The sequence below is a fragment of the Hydra vulgaris genome, chromosome 13, assembly GCF_038396675.1.
Source record: "Hydra vulgaris chromosome 13, alternate assembly HydraT2T_AEP".
Classification (NCBI taxonomy): Eukaryota; Metazoa; Cnidaria; class Hydrozoa; order Anthoathecata; family Hydridae; genus Hydra; species Hydra vulgaris.
The window spans coordinates 16,322,757-16,350,000 of NC_088932.1; the positions used below are offsets into that span (position 1 = coordinate 16,322,757).

The window sequence follows — 27,244 nt, forward strand, 5'->3', positions numbered from 1 at the left end:
CATAAATAGAATTTATATATATATATATATATTTATAATATATATATATATATATATTTATATATACATATATATATACATATATATATATATATATATATATATATATATATATATATATATATATAAATATATATCTATGTATAGTTATATATACAACATACATATATATATATATATATATATATATATATATATATATATATATATATATATTATATAGGTATTGCCTATATAAATTTAACTTTATATATATTTATATATATACACTTACACACTTTTATATATATATATATATATATATATATATATATATATATATATATATATATATATATATATATATATATATATATATAACGGGTTATGCGGAAGTTATCGGGCAAATCCTAATTTCATTATTTGAGCATAATAATTAGTTTTTGTAGTTTTATGCGTAGGCATAAACGTTCTATAAAATATAAACTTTATTATTTGAAACACAATTATTTAAAATGAGATTAAATGCAGCTGAACGAGAATCTTTTCGAATGCAACTAAAAATGATTTTTGTAAATAAACCTAATATATAAAAAAAATAAATCGTAAATCAATTTGAAAAGGAAGGATTTGCTGGAAGTACAATATATGATAACCTAAAAAGACTTGAAACTGTTCAATCGTTTTCTGATAGAAAGCACCCTGGTCGTCCAACATCCTGGACTAGAGAAAAGAAACCCGAATTAACGAGACTTGTCAACAATCAAAAAGGGTTCAGTCAGAGAAAAATAGGTATTATATTCGGTGTAAATCAATCGACAATTGGTCGTCAGTTAAAAAAAATGAATATTAAATATCGAAAACATGAAAAGACTCCAAAATACACTATAGAACAACAAATAAAGGCAAAGAAAAGAAGCAGGAAACTTGTTAACCAACACAAAATCGCCTCTAGTCATCGATGACGAAAAATACTTTTGTTTTGCATGGGACAACATGCCTGAAAATTCTGGATACTACACAAACAACAAAAAGACATGCCCAGAAAGTGTTCGTTTTATAGGAAAAGAAAAATTTCCAAAAAAATTGTTAATGTGGATAGCCATATCTGACCGCGGTATGTCCGAACCATTGTTTCGCACTTCCAAGGCTGTAGCGATCAATTCATCAATCTATATTAATGAATGTTTAGAAAAACGACTCCTTCTATTTATTCACAAGTATCATGGAGACTTTAACTATTTATTTTGGCCAGATTTAGCAAGTTCTCATTATTCTAAAGATTCTCTAAATTGGATGGACCAATATGTCTTATACGTTGATAAAGAATCCAATCCCCAAAATGTGCCTCAAGCATGACCAATTAAAAATTTTTGGGGACATTTGGCACAGAAGGTTTACGAGGGAGATTGGCAAGCTTCAACAGAGCAAGTTTTGATTGATTGCATTAAACTAAAACTACAAGAAATTGATTTAAACTTTTTACAATCGCATATGAAAGGCGTCAGAGCCTTTCATATGCAAAATTGAGATCAATTGCAGATGGTGGTGTTTTTTTATATAAAAAATAATATATTTTTAATAAAAGATAATTGCTTTATTTAAAAAAATATAATAGTAGTTTGTTTTTTCATTTATTACTAAGTTATTGACATTTTTATTTTGTCCGATAACTTCCGCATCACCCTTTATATATATATATATATATATATATATATATATATATATATATATATATATATATATATATATATATATATATATATATATATATATATATATATATATATATATATATATATATATATATATATATATATATATATATATATATATATATATATATATATATATATATATATATATATATATAATATATATATATATATATATAAATATATATATATATGTATAAATATATATATATATATAATATATATATATATATATATATATATAACATACATACACAACATTAATATAATATATACATATATATATATATATATATATTTATATAAATATATATGTATATATATATATATATATATATATATATATATATATATATATATATATATATATATATATATATATATATATATATATACCTATATATCTATCTACTAAAGCATATTTATGGGAACTTTTTCTCACTTGTTTTGCTTATTTAAATTGAGACAGTTTAAAAAAAGAAGAAAAATCCTTGAATAATAAATGAAATGTTTGCTGCTTTATGCCAAACCCTTAGTCGTTGTAGCAGCACTCGGCTGCGAGTTACGCTATTTGTCAGTTGATGTATGTACTGAGGCCCCCTGCAGCATTCTATTCAAATAAAATATATATATATATATATATAAATATAATTTAAAATATATATATATATATAAATATAATTTAAAATATATGTGTTTATATATATATATATATATATATATATATATATATATATATATATATATATATATATATATATATATATATATATATATATATATATATATGTTCATATATATATATTTATATATACATATATATATATTAATATATATATATATGTATATATAAATATATATAAATATATATATATATAAATATATATATATATATATATAAATATATATATATATATATATATAAATATATATATATATATATATATATAAATATATATATATATATATATATATATATATATATATATATATATATATATATATATATATATATTTAAATCAAGTCAGTGTATTGTACAAATAGAGTACTCAATGTTTTTAAGGAAAAGAGCAAGAAATGGTAAAATATATATATATATATATTTATATATATATATATATATTTATATATATATATATATATATATATATATATCCATATATATATATATATACAACCCTTAGATGTTGTCCGAAAGTTTTTTCAATATTTTGTTGACAAAAAGTAAAAGTTAAAGTTCAAGACCAGAATTTTTTTTTAATAATTGATAGACTGCTTGCCCCAACCAAACCCTCAGTCGATGTAGCAGCACTCCCTTGTGGGTCAGGCTAAAAGATAGTAGATGTAGCAGCACTCCCTTGCGAGTCAGGCTATAAGATAGTCGATGTAGCAACACTCCGCACATTATTTACAGTAAAAAATAAAAATAAAAACATTTTATTAAAAAAATTAAAAATAAAAACATTTTAATAAAAAAAATAAAAATAAAAACATTGTTTATATTGTTAAAAACATTCAGATTTTTTTTTTAAAACATTCTGGTCAATTAAATTTGCGTTTTTGTGGTTTTTTTAAAAAACGATTTATTTGTAATTAAATTAATGGTTTTTACTCTCGTCCAACACGCAAATGTTGGACGAAAGTCAAAAGTAATTAAAAGTGACGTATGTGTTGGCGTAAGAATCACTTTTTTCTTTCCACTCTTCCCAAAGATCACAAACTATAGATCTATTTATTTATACATATATATATATATATATATATATATATATATATATATATATATATATATATATATATATATATATATATATATATTATATATGTATTTATATAAACTATTATTCTCATTATTATTGTTAAAAGATTTTGTTCTCTAATGGCTTATTGTTATAGTGTTTTTTTTTGTCTGATTTATAATATTTATTTTAGACTCTTCACCTTTCAAAATATCCTTGTTCAGTAAAGCACCTAAACCAGGTTTAGCTCTAGATTCATTTTTTAATTCTTTAACTAAAGTTTGTAGTTTTTCTCTGCCAAGTTTTTTTTTGATTTTATTTATATTTTAATGATTTTTGTCGTTTTTCTAAATGTATAAGTTGTTAAGTATATGTTTTTGATTAAACTGTTATTGCAAAGGTTTAAAACAATAAAAATTATGACAAAAATAGTATTAAATATAATTAAAAAAAATAAAAATTAAAGATTAGATAAGTTTCACTTGATTCTCTAATTATACTTAATATAAAATAAAGGATTCAATGAAAAAAATATTAATATGCCTTTGAAAAAAATCTTTGTATTGATTTATGGACATCATTTAAACTTCCATTACTGTCTGAAGAAATAATTCTAATTTTGATCTTCATCCATTTCAGACATGAGGAAAATGTAGAACAGAGCTTAATTCAAATTTTTTCAATTTTAAAATAAAATTACTAAAACTTATATCAAAAACAGTTAATTAAAAAAAATACAAACGAAAAACCATTTGCACCTAAAGTTTTAGTATGGCTAGCAATTAGTCTAGGAGTGTTATTAAGTTTCATCAAAACCTTAAGGTATATATATATATATATATATATATATATATATATATATATATATATATATATATATATATATATACCCTATAAGGTATATATATCACCTCAAGGTATATATATTCCGAGTATTCTGTTGATGTTCACTCTTCCTTTTTTCAATTATAAATATTCGGGATAGTTAAACAAGGTAATTTTTTTCTTTTTGCAACTGATCAATTGAAAAGAAAGCCTCTTTGAGTTTTTAAATCCCAGACCTCTACTAACTTATCTATAGTTTAGCAATACGAACAAAATTGTTACAAAAACCACATAAAAACAAAGATACAAAAGTATAAAGTGTTTTTAATATATGGTCAATGTTAAATTAAAAGATAAAACACTACAGCTAAATACTTTTTTGTTTACTGTTAACTCCTAATAATACAGCAGTAGCTTGCGACTTTTATTTAGTGGTCATCTGACTCTCTAATGGATTTTCAATGGATCTATTTTTTATTTATTATTTTTTGAAGAGAAATCTACTGATCTATAGTAATAACTAAACCCAATATAATTATAATTGCTTTTTTTTTGATTATTTTTTTTTAAATGATTGTACCAAATTTTTTTGTTCGTTTAAAAGCGTAATTTCCAACCTTTATTTTAATATTGTTAGTAATGTGTTTACACTGTTTTTTAAATTAATAATGTGTTTAACTTTTTTTTTGTTTTTAATCCCTAAGTGTCTTGTCAATCTTTAATTTAGACATACCAACTATATTGAATTAATTGTTAATAAAAATATTGAAAATAAAAAAGAATGCTTCTTTGATATGTTGCGAGAAAAAGCCCTTGTTGACCTAACCAATTGCTTTCTTTGAATAACAAGAGAATTCAAACCTGATTTCACGGCTAATTGATGCAAAAGTATATGCTAGGCTTAGACCCATATGATCTTGCAATAGTCACATAGCATATACATAGTCACATCACATAGTGACTTATGCAAGATCCAAAGATCAACAGGCATTAAAACTGAGATGTCTTGTTCAAGTTTAATCAAAGTGACTTCAAGACCATTAATAAATATAAAGATAGATGGAAAAAATTCGATGATGGGTATAGTTTTTTATGTATAATAGTTTTTGGTACTTAAGTCATGTTTTAACTTATAAGAGAACTTGACTATATTCAGCTTCCTCAGTGTATGTAATTAACCCAATGTCATACAAAGTGCTCCTAATGTGCCCTCAACAAAGCACACTAACAGCACAAGTATACTAAAAACATAAACATTACATATTTAAGTATTTTCAAATATTTGATTAATGCAATTAAGTTCTCTGCTTTCTAATTTGTGCAAGATAGGTCTAACATACTGGTAAAACAAAAGAAACTACTGTTTTTTGTTTGAATAGTCTAGGCATGACAGGCTTTCTAAGTTAAAATGTTAATAAAGGTTGGTTTGTTTTCAATGCTATTGAGCATTGGTCGATTTTGTGTTTAATTGTGTTTAGTAATAGAAGAGTGCCAGGAGTATCCATGGCCTACTACAAATACATGGCCGAATATCTTGCTTTTTGGAGTGAAAAATTAGAAGGGTAAATTTTCAAAACATAATTATATTGTATATCACGATTGGTCACACTTATTGGAATTAAAACTATTATTTTTAGATTGATTTTGTTTTTGGATGTGTGTATATTATATTAATTTTTTTTTTCAAATATTAGACACTTTTTTTTCCCTGATGATAGTGTTTCTACAAACTTACACTGCTGAAATAAGAGAAAATTTTACTTTGTTTGTCAATACAAAATTTTAATCATTTTATTAATAATAAAATATTTAAATTTGTAATGACTTAATTAACTTAAAGATGTACCTTGTATTGTATGTATATTAGAGTTATGACTTTTTTTCAACCCATGCTCCTGTGTTGTAGCTTGATGAACTTTTACCTAAAAAGCACAAATTGAACTATTATTTGCATATTTTTTGGAGAAAAATTTTTTTAATTTAAGTAAAGATATATTATAACTCTCTTTTCTAACATCTTCCTTCCAGATATTGACTGACGCTTTACGTAAAGTTCTTAAAGCTAATATGAGCTCTGACCTTTCAAGTTCACGGAAACCAATACAAAATCTGCCACCACCATTTGACGATACTTTGAAAATCTTAGTTCTTATGGATTTGCAAGTGTGATACTAAAAACTAATGATACCGTTCTTGAATTAAATCATTAATAAGTAAAGTTGTCTATCTTAAAGTGGTCCCCAAAGCTTCTCATGTTTGTTTACTTAATGTAAACTTTTGAGAGTTTGAAACTTGAGATAATTGCCAATTCTGAATTCATTTGGCTAGTTTTCTCAAAAATAAAGGTTTCATGTCACACGTAACAGCTGCATTTCATATTCAAAAATTGTTGTTATAAATTTGGTTACTGTTACTTATTGTCCAACATATATTTATTAACTTTAAAAAGCTTGAGGCATCAGTCCTATCTGGAAAATAACTTTCAATAGCTGCATACGTTGCAGGATCAAATGTTGCAATAACAAGTGGTACACTTTGTTCATTATCTCCTGGATGAAGTGGTTTATAAGTTTATTTGAAACCTTTTTTTAAATTTGACTGAAGTAAATGGTCTTTATCATATACATTATGAAGTAACTTCCATGATATTTCACCAGCATGTACATCAATAACATCATGAAACTGATCAAAACAAAAAGCAAGGAATATAAAATAATTAGAATTCAGTAAATTGTTTTAAATGTTTTTGAGAAAATGCGCAACGTCAACAAATAAATATATTATACATACTTTTTTTGTAGAATGAGTAATACTACTAACATGGTTGGTATTTTTATATTTTTGCATCAAATGTGAAAAAGCAGAAACATAAGTAGACTAATTATCAGAAATCACACCACGAACATAAAAACCATTCTCTTGTGGATATGTAATGCACTTATCAAAATGGTCAGCTAGCCCTAAATTTATCCTTAATTTTTACTTCTGGCATAGCTTTTATAACATAATTAAACTTTTTTTTCTAAGTGGCAATCATGAAGGTCATTACGCCATTACATAACTTTCTCTTAATGTCTACTCCTATTGTTTAACCACCTTGATATTGCACTTCTTTCTGCAAATATATTTAATCTATCACAACATCTTAATCAATTTTATCTTGGTTTAATAAACAATTTATAGATTTTAATGGTTCTACCCCACCTTTAGTAATTTTTTCAATGGACATAATGATGGTAAAGGAATTTGTTCTAATAAGACTTTATGGGCCTGCGCTGATGTATATGGAAGAACAAGGGAATATGGTAAAAGATTTGATAAAAACCTTGGCTTATCAACTTTATTTCTTTGAGTTCAGTTATTAAATAATTTAAGAAACTATTTTCTTAGAAGTGATTCTTTGTATAAGCTGGAAAATCCTCCAACACATTTTATTTATATATATATATATATATATATATATATATATATATATATATATATATATATATATATATATATATATTTACATATATATTTAGATATATATATATATATGTATATTTATACATGCATGTTTATATATATATATATAAATATATATACATATATATATGTTTATATATACATATATATATATATACATATAAATATATATATATAAAATAATATATACAACATACATATATGTGTATATATATATATATATATCAATGAACCCTCAATTAATTTATGATACATCATTGCATCCACAAAAAACAACTGTATGCTGTGGTATTCATGCTGGAAACATCATTGGTCCCTATTTTTATGAAAATGAACAAGGTGTTCTAGAGACTGTTACTGCTGAACGGTACCAAGACATGATTCAAAATTTTCTTGTGCCTGAAATGGAAGAGTAAGGACTCGAGGACATGTGGTTTCAGCAAAATGGGGCCACAGCACACACAGCCCGTTCAACAATTCAATTATTGAATGACGTTTAACCACGAAGAATAATTTCGCGAAATGGCGATGTAGGATTGCCAGCTAGATCTCCGGGTTTAACAGCACCAGACTTTTTCTTATGGGTTTTTTAAAATTAAAAGTTTATTTGAAAAAGCCCCAAACGATTCAACATCTTAAAGAAAATATTCTTCATGAAATTAAGGAAATACACCGATTGAGCGAATTTAAAACACGTCATATTTAAGAGGTCTGAACTCCAATAGGAGGGGTAAAAAGATACTTCCGTTACAATATTTACTTGAGAAAACGAAGTATAAACATCTAACTAATACTGCTAAAACAAATATTTACTATAAAATCATTCATGGAGTACAATATGATTTAGTTAAGAGGATTAAAGTTAAATGGTAAAAAGGAAGAGTTAGTCGCTCGTGTATTTGCTGCAATAGAAAACAATGTTCTACCAATAAAAACAGCAGTAGAAGTTGAGGCAGATTTAAAAAAAGAATATAATTTGAAACTTGAATTAGAAAATATGCAAATACCTGATCCATTTAAAATTCTTGATGGCTGGATGGACGAACAAGAGGGTATGCCATTCTGGCCAATGTTGTTATATCCAGATATATTTACCTATTTAATGTTTAATCCATCAGAACTAGGAAGTAAAGACTTAAGTGACTATAAAAACTCAAAAGCATACAGCTACTATAAATCTTCCTGGATTCAGCCTCTTATGTATCATAATTTAACAGGAAGTAGTTATTGTATATTTAAATCAGAATGTCGAAGATCACAATCTATTAATGATACATATCATAAACTGTGGTTAGTATTAGAAAAAAGTGCAAAAATAAAAGCCTGTCATTGCACATGCATGGCTGGCATGGGTCAAACTTGTAATCATGTTGCTGCAGCAATGTATAGAGTTGAAGCTGCTGTAAGAAACGGATTAACAAACCCTGCATGTACAAGCACTTCAAATGAATGGCTGCCATCTCGAAAAGAAGTAGCACCTTCTAAAATCAGAGATCTTGACTTTAGTCGTGAAGATTTTGGCGAAAGAGGTAAAAAAAAGAGAAAGTTAGTAGATATACAAAAAGAAAAATATAATCCTCTATCAAATAATACAGTGCAGTTATTAAATATCAATGATGTAGCTTCTGCTCTTGAGAATATTGTGCCGACAAGCATTTTGTTTACTGCTGTTCCAAAGCCAAAAATAGACTTTATTCGTGAAGTTTTGACAAACGTTGATATGCCACCAGTTGATTTGCCAAGCATTGACAGTTTAATTTCTACCTCTTCGTGTTGTTCTGAATTTTTTACAAGTTTAAAAGTAAGCATGTCAGCTGAAAATATAAAACGAATAGAGTTAGTAACACGAGGTCAAAATGAAAATGAAAATTGGTATCACTATCGAAAAAGTGTTATAACTGCCTCTAAAGCTCATGAGGTAGCAACGAATATGGATAAAGTTAAAAAAACTGTCGGTGGGTATCATAACTTTTGGTCACTAAACCAAAAAATATCAGGACTGACATTTACTAACCCCAATATCCCAGCCTTAAAATATGGTCGTACAATGGAAGTTGAAGCAGTGAATGCATTTTATGAAAAAATGAAAGGTCATCATAAAAATCTTACTTTGAATGAATGTGGACTTTACCTGGATTATGAACATCCTTACATTGGAGCAAGTCAAGACCGAATAATGTCATGTGATTGCTGTCCTAAAGCATGTATTGAAGTGAAATGCCCTTACAAGATTAATTTTACAACACCAACAGAATTAAATTTACCATATTTAATAAAAGCGGGTGTCAATGTAAAACTTAAAACTAACCATACTTATTACACCCAATGTATGTTACAAATGGCTGTTACAAGGTGCAGTGTTACATACTTTGTTGTATGGACTCCACATGGCATAGTTGTTGATAAAATTAATTTTGATGTGTCTTTGTGGAATTTGTTAAAGGAAAAATATATTAATTATTTTAAAGATTATTATTTGAAATCTATTTTTAGCACATAATCGAAATCTTTTCAAAAAACATTTTTTTACATTTAGGTTTTTATCATATTTTTAAAAACTAAGTTTTTTTTTTCCACTTTTGCCTTGTCTCTTAATTGTTATCTTTCTCTAATTCTATTATTTTTGTTTTTAAAATGTTTCTTGATAAAATTTATTTTTTAATGTTTGTCAGTAAAATATATACTGTGATAATACTGTGATTTGAGGATATATTTATACTTTAATGTTGGTGAATAAAATTTAAATAGAAATCTTCACAAACTTTTTCATTTCTTTTCCATTTGTTTAACCTAAGTAAACTATATGTAAAGATAGTGAAAATTGACGTTAACTTTCACCATTGTTACATATAATTTAAGTTTTGGTGGTCTTCTTTTTAATTAATTGAATTTTATTAAGAAGTTATTGCTTTGATTTTTGTACTTCATTATACTATTCCTTACCTCTCCTGCAGGGTCTCAATTTTCCTATACTTTCATAAAATTTATATGGTAAAAAGGTGGTAACAAATTAAAAATATTGGACCTTCAGTACTTTTTATAAACTTAAATCATCTCATATGTATATATCTATAAGTCCATCAAAAGCGGATCCATAAGGGTAGGGATTACAAACGAAAATAAATTTGGGAGCCTGGGCCTGAATAAAATAACATTAAAAAAAATTGTCTGGTGCAAATTTAAAATCATGTGATTGCTTGCTTACAAATCATTAAATCTGATAATTGCCCCCCTCCCCTTACAAGATATTCTGGATCCACCAAATTGAAAAATATTAAAATCGCCCCTCCCCTTCCTACAAGGTTTGCATCCACCCTTAAAGTCCATAAACAATGTTGAAGATTTGTCAAGTGAAGTAAGTATCATTGCTGAAAATAATGAAATACCAAGTTATTAGTTTTTGAAACATAAAATAATCCCGGGGTAGTATTTTACAATTCTGGGTTGGTAGTTTTTATGGTTTTTGCAAACCCAAAAATACTGCTATTGCGGGTTAGTATTTTTACATTTTGTTTTTAAAATTTTTAAACTAGTTTGCAAAAAAAGACATCGTAATCAAAGTTAAAGAAGTAAGGACCGGCGATAGGTGTCTAACATCTCCCCCTACTCTAGTCTTGATTTGTAGTCGGCAAATATGGACATCGTTGGTCCTAGTCAGCAATATGCGCTTATGACACCCCAAGAAAAACACCTCTTCGTGCAGCCCCTGAAAGAAGTCATTGATATCAAAGTGAGACAAAGAATTTATGCCGCCTGTAGCTGATTTTAAATTTGCAGATCCTTCAACTTAAAAAAAAAGTACTAGATTTGTTTGGCATCCACTATTTTTGTGAATATGTCTTAGGCGTAAAGTATGAAATTATTTTATTTTGTTTAATTTAATTTGTTAATTTCATTTTACATAAATTACAATTAATCGGTGCATTGATTACCAGGGGCGATTCTATTAATTAAAGGAGGGGGGATCCTTAAATGGTGCCACTGCCTTCCAAAAAAAAGTTCTTAAAACTCCATATCTACAGACTAGCCGACTATATTCTTGAAAATACAAACTATGAAATATATAACTTGGAAATTACCTTTATAGGGAGGGGTTGAGACAACCCCTTCCCCGTAAAATCGCGCCTGTTGATTAGACAATAATATAACGATTGAGATTTGAAAGTAAATTATTCGACCTCCGATTAACCAATCAACCTCTATTATAGATTAGACAAAATAAGAACACCCAAAGGCACAGGAATAAGTAATAAAACCCCCAAAAAATATTTTACAAATAAAAACAATTAAGTGAAACAAAAAATTTATTTAATGAGTACTAATTTTTGGTTTAGGGTCAGCTATAAGTTTTGATTTTAAATTACAAAGTGCACCACACGTTAGTAAAATATCATCTGCATGTTGCAGCATGCTAATCGACATACTTCCATTTAGAATTCTGTACGTTTTAATACGGTTAATAGCTCGCTCTACATGTATTCTCAGATTTGCAACATGTTTTGTTTTTTGAACTTCTTCGGCGGTTAACTGGCTTTTTAAGCGGGCACCAGGGGGCACAACTAAAGTACAGAAATTAAAATTAAATCTTCTTGAATTTGAAAACCTCAATCAGCCATAACTTCGTCACCTCGTTCTAGTAGATTATAAATACCACTATCTCTTGTAATAAACCTATCGCTTGCTCTTCCTCCATAACACGATGAAAGAAATGTAATATATCCAGTTGGACTAACACCTATTAAGAATTTAAATGTATTATGATGCTTATAGTCTGACCAGGTGCTTGATTGCTTATCAAGAGACTTTGAACGTTCTATAAAAACTTCTGCACAATCAAGAATTACTCTACATTTTTGATAACCAGCTTTTACAAGAACAGGTGGCAGATTGCTACGAATAGATTCTCGTGGAAGCCATACAACTAATGCTTTTCCTAAAACTTGACTTAACATTTTAATCCAAGTTGTGAATGTGCGTGAACACAATGCTGGGGATATGCCAAAACGATCGGCCAAGTCTTGATTTAGAAGTCCTAATCTTAATCGCATTAAAACAAGTAAAAACTCGTCTCTTTGTGATAGTTTTTTTGATTTTTTCATTAAAGCATGTTTTTTCTTGTTTTTAGAATTAGTAAACCTTTTTGGACCAGACCAATAAAATAAATTTGGTAAATATGGTTTGATTAGTAGAAACAAACTCTCAAATAATGTGATTGTTGATAAACCAGTATAAAAGTTCATTTTAGCATCAGTTTTGATTTTTCTCCATGTAAATACTGGACTTTTAACACTATCAAAAAATATTTGACGTTTGAATCTTTGGCAAGTTAATGTTAACGTGTTTACTTTACTGATAAGTGATTCAATTAAATTACTCTTGTCAACACATACTTTGCAAACTTTAGTTGATTGTATAGAGCAATACGAATGATCAGATACTGGTGAGAAAAATAATATATTTGTTTGTGGTGAATTATTTTCTTCATCTAAATCTGTTGAAATATCATTAGAATGATATGGTTGTCCTGAAGCATGTGTCATAAAAGTTGAAATATTATTAGAATCAGTTGGTTGAAGCAAGTGAGGTGAGGTCGTTAAAGCATGTGTCATAAAAGTTGAACAACTGGTACCAGCAGTGCAGTTAAGTTTTTGCTTTTTTAATGGTATAGGGTGTTTTAATAAATTTCTCCTAGATTTATTAGCTTTTATTTCATATCCAAGACATAAAGTAGGCGTAGGGTTTGCAGTTGAAGGAATTCTATCAACAAAGTGTATGGAGCATACCCTATCACTACCTGTTGGCTGCCATAATGTCTTATTTATAAATTCTCTTCTTAAAGCTTTGACCCATAATTGTCTTTCTTTATTTTTTTGATTTTCTGATGGAAACTTATATAATAAAAATGGCTTTTCGCATAATTGGCATTCCTCTCTTCTTATATTTTGTTGGTGTTCATTGCATAGTTCTTTTTTCCATTTTTTCAATCTAAATGTACTATTTGTACAACCAAATATATATTATATATTAAAATATATATATACATGAAGTCAGTTTATTTTACAATTAGGGTGCTCAATATTCTTAAAGAATAGAGCAATAATTAGTAAAATATATATATATTAAATATATGTATATATATGTATATATGTATATAATATATATATTTAAGTATATATATTTATATATACATATATATGTGTAAATATATATATATATATATATATATATATATATATATATATATATATATATATATATATAATTATATTCAGCTCTACATATGTGTACATATCCTCATAAAAAAAAATATATATATATACATATATATTTACAACATACATATATATGAGTATATATTTATATATTTTTAATATAAATTAAATTTTTCATTTATTTATATTAGGGCATTGTGAATCACTATTTTTAGTCCTTGATTTACAAACCGAATTGAATCTCGATTCCAATAAGCATTTTGAGCGAATCTTAATATAATTAAAACATAGATATTCTTAAAATGAAGATTTAATTTGATATTCGACTCGATTTGTAAATCAATGGCTGATTTGAATCGGATTCGATTCCATACCATAAAAGGTGATTCATAGGGGCCTTATTTATATACATACACTTATAGTCACTTTTATGTAGAAAATTATATATATTTAAATAACATATATACTAGGGGTGTTCACATAACCACTAGAAAAAAATTTTTTTTTATGATCTGAATGCATACTAGTTTATTTTGTGCCAATTGGCATATTAAAATTTACTGTGCTAAATATAATTAAAATAAATTAATATTTAGAGGTTGCTTAATGGCTTTTTAGTTTTACAATAATAGCATTACGTCTTAAATAATTCCCTAATTTTATCCCATGTTCAATTTAGATGAAATATTAAAAAAATTTGATGTACCATTGTCTTTTATGAGCTAACTTCTTTGGTCATGTCATGCCAATATCTTGTTTTTTAGTGCTAAATATTATTGGGTGACTTAACTTACTTTAGTGTTTGTAGTTTTGTAATACTTTTGATTTCCTCACATTCATATTGAAATTTTGATCACATATTTTAAATTATGTTTGCAAATTAATATTTAATTTCTCAAGTTGAGTTTAATTTGTATCATTTAATTTTAGCTTGTTGCTGAAAATGAGTAAAAAGATAAGTTCTTCAATTTTTCCTTTGACACGTAATCGAACTGCAATATGGTTGATTGATCAACCTGAGAAGAACCTACCAAACAATGTCCTTCCAATGATTGTTGATGTGTTAAGGACGTTTTTCCACTATCACAAAGCATTGAAATAAACAGTTCCAGCCAGTGCAAAAGCAACATCTAATGGTTTAGCTCACATCTGGAAAAAAGCCAGAATTCCAATGACTTACCAGCCTCATATTGTATCAAAAATGAAAGCATGTGTTGATGAGTATAATTTAATTAAAAAGAATAAAGGAAGAGCTAGTAAGTCACAGATTGCTAGAGAGAAAGATTTTAGTATCAAATTAGATTTACTGTTTGACATTTCACACAAGGATGCAAACAAACTAGTTAAAATTGATGAAGATAAACTATTTCTGGAAGACCAAAAGATCGCTCATATGATAAAGATAACGGGAGAAAATGTAAAATTATCTCAACAAGAAAAGCGAACAGCAGAGCGTCAACAAGCAGAAATAAAAAGAAAGCAGAATGAGGAAGAGAGAAGACAAAAAGCAAATGCTGTCCTTACCCCTAGCTGTAGCCACTTTAGTCTCGATTGTGATAGTGATAGTAAAGCAACAGAAGTCAGTGACATTTCTGATGACAATGATGATTATGAAATAGAAATTCCGGTTTATCACAAAAACTAGTAACCCAATCAATTGACTGTGAACAAAGTCCTAAAAATAAAAAGCCACATATTCTCAATGAAGTTTTGTCTTCTCCTGATGTATCATCCACATTTGATCGAAACAATTTATCTGACCGAAAGTTTACTATATTGGCAGCTGCAATTGCTAGAGCAAGTGGAGAGGACCTTCAAAGTACACCATTATCAAGATCAACAGTGTGCCGCAAACGCATCATGTACCGTTCATCAACTGAAAATCATATTCGGCAGAAATTTATGTCAAGTGAGAAACAATATGGTCGTCCACTGGGATGGTAAGATGATGAGAGACAGCACCAACTATGAAAATCCAAAGTCCAATGTTGATAGAATTGCTATTGATGTGACTGGTTGTAATCTGGAGAATATACTGGGTATTGTAAAGATATGATCTAGCACTGGACTGGCACAAGCAAAAGCAACCTTCCAGTTACTGACCATATGGAATGTTGCAAATTATTGTTGGTATGTGTTTTGACACAACAGCGTCAAACACAGGTTCCAAAAATGGTGTGTGCATCTTGCTAGAGAAGTTGATTGAGAAAAATCTTTTCTACTTTGCTTACCGTCACCATATGCATGAAGTAATTATTGGGGAAATATACTCAGTTTTGCTTGGACCCAGCAGTGGGCCCAACATAGCTTTATTTGAACAATTTCAGAAGTGTTGGCCAAGCATAAATCAAGCCAATTATGCTCCATTAGATGACGCTCATCTTGCTGAACCACAGCTTCAGCAACTTCAGATCAGAGGCTGGCTGCTTTCTGCAGCCTTTCTTATCAGATGACTCTTCGTACTTACCAAGAGAAGACTACAAAGAGATGATCGAGCTCTGCCTTTTAATTTTGGGTTTTCCGTTATCAGACTATGCCACCAAGAAGTATCGCTTTCGCATGCCGGTAGCTTATCGCATGGCTAGATGGATGGCTTAAGTCATCTATTGTATGAAGATATACCTTTTAAGAAATGAATTCAAGCTGACTATGAAAGAACAGAACAACTTGTGCGAATTTTGTATTGTTTCTGCTCATATCTATGTACCAGCATGGATTGCCTGTCCAATTGCAAGTGATGCTCCAGCAAATGACCTGATGCTCTTCACAAGAATTAAACAATATTCTGAGATCAATAAAGTCATTTCAAATGCTGCTATGAAGAAGCTTCAAAATCACACTTGGTACCTTGGGTCAGAAATGATTCCACTTTCATTATTTTCTGACAGGGTTTGTGACATAGAAAAAAAGTTAATTGTTGAAGCTATGATTCAAAGTGGAGCTGATTAGAGTGTCAGGGGTATAAAGTGTCCAGCAGCAGAATTAAACAAGTTGGAAAAGAAGCAACTTCATGAGCTTGTTACATCATCATCAACTACTGCTTTGCAGTCACTTGGTCTCGATGTAACCATTTTATCTGGAACCAATCCAAAGACCTGGGAGGAAATTGCTGAATTTTGTTATACTAAAGCAATTGTTAAATCTGTGAAAGTTAACAATGACACTGCTGAGCGTTCTGTTGCTCTTATGAGCACACTTAATCAATCCATCACAAAAACTGAATCTGAAATGCAGAAACTAGTACAAGTTGTTGAGGACAACAGAAAATGCGTTCCAGATTGCCGCAAAAGCATCTTGATGACATATGCCACTGTTGCTACAGACTAAACTTTTGATCTTGTAAATAGTGCAACATTTGAATATTATTTGCATTATTTAAGGAATTTTTTGAAAATGATCAATTGTGTATCACAGCTATAACTCAAGTTTTTTAAATATTGTTTTGCGGCAAATGCTTTTAACACAGTAAATTTTTATTTCCCTTGAGCAACCTCTAAATATTATCCAAAACACCTAAGACTTTGCACAGAAGTTTTTTTCAATCAAAGAAACAACTATAGCATTTTTATGTTAGCGTTTTCTCACTTTTTTTGCTTATCTTAATTGACACGGATTGTTTAGAAAAAGATAAACAAAATCAAGATTAATGAATGAAGTGTTTGCTGCTTCATGCCAAACCCATAGTTGATGTAGTAGCACTCTGCTGCAAATCAGGCTATTTGTTAGTTGATGTATATTGTGAAGCCCCCGCCAGCATTCTTTTTTAATATAATATATGCGGTAGTGGTGTAGTGGTAAGAGCGCTCGCTTTGTAAGCGAGAGGTTCGGAGTTTGACTCCCACCACGTCCCTGGAAGTACCGCGCTCAACTTAGTTTCTCCGCGCAGCGGCCTTGCTCGGCAACGTTCGTGTTTCGGAGTTAAAGAGTTGAGAGAGGGTTGCACCACGAATAACAACTAAAAAAAAATAAATAAAAAACACAAAAAAATGAGTAGCCTCCTCGACTGTAGTGGCCCCCCTCGGGCCTTGGGGAGGTGAATAATCTAAAAAAAAAAAAAATATATATATATGTATATATATATTATCTTAATATATATAAATAGATGCATCCTTATATTTAAATATTTATATTAAGATATATCATATATCTCTTTATATATATTTATAAATGTATATATATGTATATATGTATGTGTGTATATATATATATATATATATATATACATATATATATATATATATATATATATATATATATATAAATCAAGTCAGCTTGTTCTACAAATATGTTGCTCAATGTTCTTAAAGAACATAGAATTCCTAAGTAAAATATATATATATATATATATATATATATATATATATTTATATGTATAAAAATATGTAAATATATATATATATATATATATATATATATATATATATATATATATATAGAAATGTATATATATAAACTATATATATATATATATATATATGTACATATGTATATATATTTTTATAATATGTATATATCATATATATATATATAAATATATATATATATATATATATATATATATATATATATATATATATATATATATATATATATATATATATATATATATATATATATATACGGTAGTGGTGTAGTGGTAGAGCACTCGCTTTATAAGCGAGAGGTTCCGTGTTCAATCTCAACCACGCCCCTGGTAGTACTGCGCTCAACTTGTTTCTCCGTGCAGCGGCCTTGTTTGTCAAGTTTCGTGTTTCGGAGTTATAGAGTGGAGAGAGGGTTATAACCACAATTAAGTGGCCTCCTCGTCTGTAGTGGCCTTCTGGGCCTTGAGGAGGTGAATTAATATAAAAAAAATATATATATATATATATATTTACTGTTATTCTTAATATTATTATTTAAAAAATTTAGTTGTTTATTAGCTTATTGTTAAAGTGTTTTTTTGTCTGATTTATTTATTAAATAATTTACAATAAAAGTTAAGAATAAAATAATATTTAATATAAATAAAAAAAGATAAAAGATTAGAAGTAAATTTTATTTGATTAACCAATTATACTTATTATAAAATAAAGGATTGAATGAAAGAAATATTATTATGTGTTTAAAAAATTTTTTTGTATGATTTATGGACTTAATTTAAACTTACGAAACTGTTCGAATAAATAAAACTTAATTTGATCTTCTTTCATTTAAGGCATGAGAAAAATGTAGAAGAGAGCTTAATTCAAGTTTTTTCAATTTTAAAAAAAGAATTACTAAAACTTATATTAAAAACAGTTAGTTTAATAAAATTTTAATGCAAACGAAAAACCATTTGCGCCCCAAATTTTAGTATGGCTAGTAATTAGTCAAGGAGGTGTTATTAAGTTTCATCAAATCGTTATGGTATATATATATATACCCTATATATGGGTATATATATACCCTCAAGGTATATATATTCCAGGCATTCTGTTGATGTTCACTCTTCCTTTTATCAATTATAAACAGTCAGACAATTAAACTAGGTAATTTTAATTCTTTTTGCAATTGATCAATTGAAAAAAAAACCTCTTTGAATTTTAAACTCCCATATCTCTACTATCTTATCTATAGTATAGCAACACAATCAAAAGTGTTACAAAAACCACATAAAAACAAACATACAAAAGTATAAAGTGTATATAATATATGATCAATGTTGAATTAAAAGATAAAACAGAATAACTAACCAATTTTTTTGTTTACTGCTAACTCCTAATAATAAAGCAGTTGCTTTTGACTTTTTTGTAGTGGTCATCCGACTCTCCAATGGAATTTCAATATATCTTTTTTTTTTATTTTTTATTTTTGAAAAGAGTTCTACTGATCTAAAGTGATAAATTAACCCAATATGATTATTATATATTGCATTTTTTTTTGACTGATTTTTTATTTAATGTTTGTACCAATTTTTTTTTTTTAGTTTTTAAGTGTATTTTCCAATTTTTATTTTAATATGGTTAGAAATGTGTTTTCGCTATTTTTTAAAATTATTATGTGTTTAACTTTTTTTTTCTTTTTAATCCGTAAGTGTGTTGCCAATTTTACGCAATATAAAATAAAGGATTGAATGAAAAAATTATTTATATCCATATGAAAATAATTTTTGAATTGATTTATGGACTTAATTAAAACTTCCGAAATTGTCCCAAAAAATAAAACTAATTTTGATCTTCATCCATTTCAGACATAAGAAAAATATAAAAGAGGGCTCAATTCAAGTTTTTTCAATTATAGAAAAAAATTATTAAAACTTATATTAAAACCAGTTAATTAATAAAAATTTAAATAGAAACGTAAAACCATTTGCACTCCAAGTTTTAGTATGGCTAGCAATTCATTGATGAGGTTTTATTAAGTTTCATCAAACCCTTAAGGTATATATATATATACCCTATAAGGTATATATATACCCTCAAGGTGTATATGTTCTGGGCATTCTGTCAATGTTTAATCTTCCTTGTATCAATTATAAACAGTCGAGATAGTTAAACAATATAATTTTAATTCTTTTTGCAATTGATCAATTGAAATATAAACCTCTTTGAATTTTTAATTACCAAACCTCTAATAACTTATCTATAGTATAGCAACACGAACAAAAGTGTTACAAAACTCACAAAAAACTAAAGATGCAAAAGTATAAAGTGTATTTAACATATAAACAATGTTATATTAAAAGATAAAACACAACAACTACTTTTTTGTTTACTTTTAACTCCTAACAATATAGCAGTAGCTTGCAACTTTTATGTAGTGGTCATCTGACTCTTCAATAAATTGCGAATTTCATGTAGTGGCCATCTGACTCTCCAATGGATTTTCAACTTTTTTTTTTTTTTTTGATGAGAAATCTACTGATATATAGTAATAAATTACCCCAATATGATTATAATATAATGCTTTTTTTTTGATTGTTTTTTTATTATTATTACCAAATTATTCTTTTATTTGTTTGAAAGTTTATTTTCCAATTTTTATTTTATTATAGTTAGTAATGTTTTTACACTTTTTTTTGAATTAATAATCTATTTAACTTTTTTTTTTCTTTTTAATCCGTAAGTGTGTTGCCAATCTTCAATTTAAACATATCAATTATATTGAATTAATTGTTAATGGAAATACTGAAAATGAAAAAGAGTGCTTCTTTGATATGTTGCGAGAAATAGCCCTTGTTGACCTAACCAATTGCTTTCTTTGAATGACAAGAGAATTTAAACCTGATTTCACCACTAATTGATGCATAAGTATATTATCGGGTTTGACCCATATGATCTTGCCATAGTTACATAGCATATACATAATCACATCACATAGTGACTTTTGCAAGATCCAAAGAATAACAGGCATTAAAACTGTGATGTCAAGTTCAAGTTCAATCAAAAGTTACTTCAAGACCATAAATAAATATAAAGATAGATGGAATTAATTTGGTTATAGTTTTTTATGTATAATAGTTTTAGTTACTTTAGTCATGTTTTAAGTTATTAGAGCACTTGACTATATTCAGCTTCCTCATTCTATCTAATTAACCCAATGTCATACAAAGTGCTCCTAATGTACCCTCAACAAAGCACACTAAAGGCACAAGCATACTAAGAGCATAAACTTGACATATATAAGTATTTGCAAATATTTAATTATTGCAATTAAGTTCTCTGCTTTCTGATTTGTTCAAGATAGCTCCAACACACTGGTGAAGCAAAAGAAGCTACTGTTCTTTGCTTTTATAGTCTAGGCATGACATGCTTTCCAAGTGGAAATATTATTTAAGGTTGGTTTATTTTCAAATGCTGTTGAGCTATGGTCAATTTTGTGTTTAATTGTGTTTGGGAATAGAAAAGTGCCAGGGGTATCCTTAGCCTACAATAATTACATCATCCTCCCAGATATTGACTGACTCTATAAGTAATGTTTTCAACGCTAAAATGAGTTCAGACGTCTCAAGTTCACTCAACCCAATACAAAATCTGCCACCATTCGTTTGACGATACTTTAAAAATCTTCGTTCTAATGGATAAGTTTGCAAGTGTGATACTAAAAAATAATGATACCCTTCTTGAATTAAATCATTAATAAGTAAAGCTGTCCATCTTTAAGTGGTCCCCAAAGCTTCTCATGTTTGTTTACTTAATGTAAACTTTTGAGAGTTTGAAACTTGAGATAATTGCCAATTCTCAACCTATTTATCTAGTTACCTCAAAAATAAAGGTTTCATATCACCCATACCAGCTGCATTTCCAATTCAAAAATTGTTGTTTTAAATTTGGTTACTGTTACTTATTGTCCAACATATATTTATTAACTTAAAAAAGCTTGAGGCATCATTCCTATATGGAAAATATCTTTCAATAGCTGCAGAAATTGTAGGATCAAATATTGCAAGAACAAATGGTACATTTTGTTCATTATTTCCTGGATGAAGTGATATAATATAGTTTGAAACCTTTTTTTAAGTTTGACTGAAGTAATTGGTCTTTAACATATACATCATGAACTTCCATGATATTTCACCAGCATGTACATCAATAACATCATGAAACTGATCAAAACAAAAAGCAAGGAATATAAAACGTTTAGAATTCAGTAAATTGTTTATGTTTTTGAGAAGATGGGCAGCGTCAAAAAATAACTATATTATACTATTCTTTTTTGTAGTGTGAGTAATACTACTAACATGGTTGGTATTTTTATATTTTTGCAACATATGTGAAAAAGCAGAATCATTAGTACACTGATTATCAAAAAATACACCATGAACATGAAAACCATTCTCTTATAGAGATATAATACACTCATCAACATGGTCAGCTAGCCCTAAATTTAACTTTAATTTTTACTTCTGGTATAGCTTTTAAAACAAAATTGTACTGTTTTTTCAAAGTAGCAATCATGAAGGTCATTACACCTTTATATAAATTTCCTTTACTGTCTCCTCCTTTCGTTTTACCACCTTGATATTGCACTTCTTTCTGCAAATATATTTCATCCATCACAACATCTTTATCAAGTTTATCTTGGTTTAATAAACAATTCATAGATTTTAAAGGTTCTACCCTACCGTTAATAATTTTTATAATAGACAAAATGATGGCAAAGAAAACTGTTTTAATAAGATTTTATTGGTCTGCGCTGATGTATATGGAAGAAGAAGGGAATATCTTACAAGATTTGATGAAAACCTTGGCTGATCAACTGGTTTTTTGTATTTTATTTCATTGAGTTCAGTTATTCAATCATTTAAGAACTAGTTTCTTAGATGTGATTTTTTGTATAAGCTGGAAAATCCTCCAAAACACTTTTTTTTTCCAATGCACAGTCATTATTTTGAAACCAGGGAGGCAATGGATCACAAGATGATTTAGAAAACAATGAAACATGCATACATTCATTAACTACAATTGTTTCTTCAAAATACTAAAAACTTCATTTACATATATTTATATATATATTTGATATATATATTTATATACACACACACACACACATATATATATATATATATATATATATATATATAAATATATACATTCATATATATATATATATATATATATATATATGTAAATATATATATACACACACATTCATGTATCTATATGTGTATGTATGTATATATATGTGTAGTTATTGCCTTATAAGTAAGTGTATTGGATTGTTTGAGTTTAGTGAGTCTAAGACTGGCATTGCCGTAAAAGCAAAGATAACTGAAGTACTTAAAAAACTTTTCCCTCAGACTATAAAAAGTGACAATTTGGTATTTGTGATTGATAATGGGAGTAATATGAAGTCGGCTTATCGCAACGATGATAGACTTAGCTGTGCAGCTCATAACCTGAATTTAGCTGTTGAAAAGGCTTTGAAATTCCCTGGTGCTAATTTAGTTCATGAAATGATCAAAGGAAATGGTGGGCTACTTTAAACATAGTGGGAAAAAGCAGGAACTAAATCACACTCTCAAACAGGATGTTGCAACTCGTTGGAACAGTCAATTTTTTTTTTTGCAATCATTGTCATGCCAGTTAGATCATGTCAAGTCAATTCTTGCTGATTCAAAGCAGTTTGACAAACTTGAGCAACTGAACAACGTTAATGAAAAATTGTTGCATGACGTAGTAAAATTTTTGCATCCCTTTCACAAGGCTACTGTACAATTGTCACGTGAAAATGTGCAGACGTCCCCTGATGTATGGCCAATGCTATTTTGTCTTTGGTCAGTCTGTAAGATCAATGGTTCAGGCAGCAACAGTATGCATGGTTTGAAGGCAGCTTGAATGAAAAGTATATTATTCATCCTTTGCACAAGCTATCAACACTTATTGTTCCTTCTTACAAATACTTATCTTTTGTCAACACAGAAGATCGCAATTTTGTTTATTCAGAGATGCGTAGTATGGTGGGCAAAATTATTTCTTTTTCACCAAATTAAGTGATACAAAAGGACTCAGGCAATACAGATATAGACAGCCTTAGTGAATGTAGTCATTCAGATCAGCTGCCTCCTTCAAAGAAGAATAAAGCTGACCCTGAATTGTAGTAATTAGAAGTAAGTTTTATTTGAATAACCAATTATTTTTAATATAAAATAAATGATTAATTGAAAAAAATATTATGTGTATAAAAAATGTTTTTGTATTGATTTTTGGACTTAATTTAAACTTCTAAAACTGTCCGAAAAAATAAAACTAATTTCGATCTTCATCCATTTAAGACATGAGAAAAATGTAGAAGAGAGCTTAATTCAAGTTTTTTTTAATTTAAAAAAAAATCCTTAAAACTTATTTTAAAAACAGTTAATTTAAAAATTTTTTAATACAAACGAATTAGTCAAGGAGGAGATTTTGAGTTTCATCAAACCCTTAAGGTATACATATGTATATATATATATATATATATATATATATATATATATATATATATATATATATATATATATATATATATATATATATATATATACCCTATCAGGTATATATATACCCTTAAGGTATATATATATTTCGGGCATTCTGTCGATGTTCACTCCTTGTAACAATTATAAAGAATCAAGATATTTAACCAAGGTAATTTTAATTCTTATTGCAATTGATCAATCGAAAAAAAAACCTCTTTGAATTTTTAATTCCCAGACCTTTACTAACTTATCTATAGACTAGCAAAACGAACAAAAGTGTTACAAAAACCACATAAAAGCAAAGATACAAAAGTATAAAGTGTATCTAATATATGAAAAATTTTAAATTGAAAGATAAAACACAACAACTACTTTTTTGTTAACTAACTCCTAATAATACAACAGTAGCTTGCTACTTTTATTTAGTGGTCATCTGACACTTCAATGGATTTTTAATAGATTTTTTTTTAAATATTTTTTGAAGAGAAATTTTGTGATCTATAGTGATAAATTAACCCAATATGATTATAACATATTGCTTTTTTTTTTTATTGTTTTTTTATTAAATGTTTGTACCAAATTTTTTTTTCCGTTTAAAAGTGTTTTTTCCAACCTTTATTTTAATATGGTTAGTAATGTGTTTACACTATTTTTTAAATAAATAATGTCTTTAACTTTTTTTTTCTTTTCAATCCATAAGTGTGTTACCAATCTTCAATTTAGGCATATCGATTATATTGAATTAATTGTTAATGAAAATACTGAAAATGAAAAAGAGTGCTTCTTTGATATATTAAAAGATTTTTTTTTTTTTTTTTTTTGTATTTCAACTCCCCAAGACCAAGAAAGCTACTACAGATGAGGAGGCTACTTGTGGTTATAACCCTTTCTCAACTCTATAACTCCAAAACACGAACCTTAATGATCAAGGCCGCTATGCGGAGAAACAAGTTGAGCACGGTACTACCAGGGACGCTGCAGGAATCAAACTCAGAACCTCTTGCTTATGAAGCAAGAGTTCTACCACTGCACCACTACCGCTAATAGCCCTTGTTAATCTAACCAATTGCTTTTTTTTTCAAACCTGATTTTACAACTAATTGATAGATAAGTAAATGCTGGGCTTAAACCCATATAATCTCACAATAGTCACATAACGTATACATAGTCACATCACATAGTGACTATTGCAAGATCCAAAGAATAACTAACAACAACGCTGAGATGACAAGTTCAAGCCCGATGAAAAGTTACTTCAAGGCCACAAATAGATTTAGAGATAGACAGAAAAAATTCGGTGGTGGGTAAAGTTTTTTATGTATATTAGTTTTAGGTACTTTAGTCATGTTTTAACATATTAGAGAACTTGACTATATTCAGCTTCCTCTATCTAACTAACCCAATGCCATACAAAGTGCTTCTAATGTAACCTCAACAAAGCACACTAAAAGCACAAGAATACTAAGAGCACAAGCTTGACATATATAAGTATTTGCAAATATTTAATTATTGCAATCAAGTTCTCTACTTTTTGATTTGTGCAAGATAGGTCCAACATACTGGTGAAACAGAATGAGAGAATGAACTTTTACCTAAAAAGCACGAAATAAAGTATTGCTTGCATATCTTTTAAATAAAGTTCAACTCGCTGTTGGAAATATGATTTTGACATTAAAACAATTTTTCCATGGCGGGGTGAACTTTTTTCAAAAGAAATGCAAATAATAGTTCATTTCGTGCTTTTTTGGTTAAACAAAAGTCATAACCATAATGTGTATATATATATATATATATATATATATATATATATATATATACATATATATATACATATATACATATATATATATACATATATATATATATACATATATATATATATATATATATATATATATATATATATATATACATATATGTATATATATATATATATATATATACATATATATATATATATATATATATATATATATATATATATATATATATAATTTTTTTCTTAAGAAAATGTCTCAATAATGTTTACAAGATATATAAAATGAGGAATTAAAACCTAACAATAAAGGAAGAATATACATTAAAAGTATAATAATTCAGCTGAATAATTTAGCATTTGCTCCTTTAATTCAGTTCAGCTTGATTGTTTATTACTGGAACTAATTCAGCTTCAATCTTTTTCTTTGTCTGCATTTAAAATCTTTAACACTGTTCTTTCGAATTTCATCAGAAAAGTAAAGTTAAAGAAAAAAAAGTTTAAGGTAATAAAAGTAAAGTTTTCAAAGCTATATGAGCTCAAATGTCTCAAGTTCACGCAAACCAATAAAAAATCTGCCACCATTCATTTGACGATAATTTGAAAATCTTAGTTCTAATGGATCAGTTTGCAA

General features: G+C 27.5%; 3 protein-coding genes across 5 annotated transcripts in view; 1 reads left to right on the plus strand and 2 right to left on the minus strand.

Annotated features, from left to right (window-relative positions):
• LOC136089214 (uncharacterized) overlaps positions 1 to 27,244 on the plus strand; it is a 145,486-nt gene that overhangs the window by 63,062 nt on the left and 55,180 nt on the right. The window lies entirely within an intron of this gene.
• Positions 12,329 to 14,313, minus strand: LOC136089687 (uncharacterized). Its single transcript, XM_065815743.1, has 2 exons — positions 14,168 to 14,313; positions 12,329 to 13,709 (listed from the first exon to the last, which is right to left on the minus strand). Exons 1-2 carry the CDS (start codon positions 14,311 to 14,313, stop codon positions 12,329 to 12,331), a joined length of 1,527 nt encoding a protein of 508 aa, XP_065671815.1.
• LOC136089688 (uncharacterized) overlaps positions 27,140 to 27,244 on the minus strand; it is a 5,424-nt gene continuing 5,319 nt past the window's right edge. Inside the window, exon 3 of the mRNA XM_065815744.1 lies at positions 27,140 to 27,244. This exon is cut by the window's right edge and continues 8 nt beyond it. Within this exon, the coding sequence (XP_065671816.1) occupies positions 27,140 to 27,244 (105 nt within the window).

What these genes read in the sequence shown, in the direction of transcription:
- LOC136089687 (XM_065815743.1), bottom strand. Translation starts at nt 14,313, where the DNA reads ATGGTATGGAATCGAATCCGATTCAAATCAGCCATTGATTTACAAATC. An exon ending in TGGAATCGAGATTCAATTCG is followed by an intron (nt 13,710 to 14,167) that starts GTTTGTAAATCA and finishes TAGTACATTTAG; the next exon opens with ATTGAAAAAATGGAAAAAAG.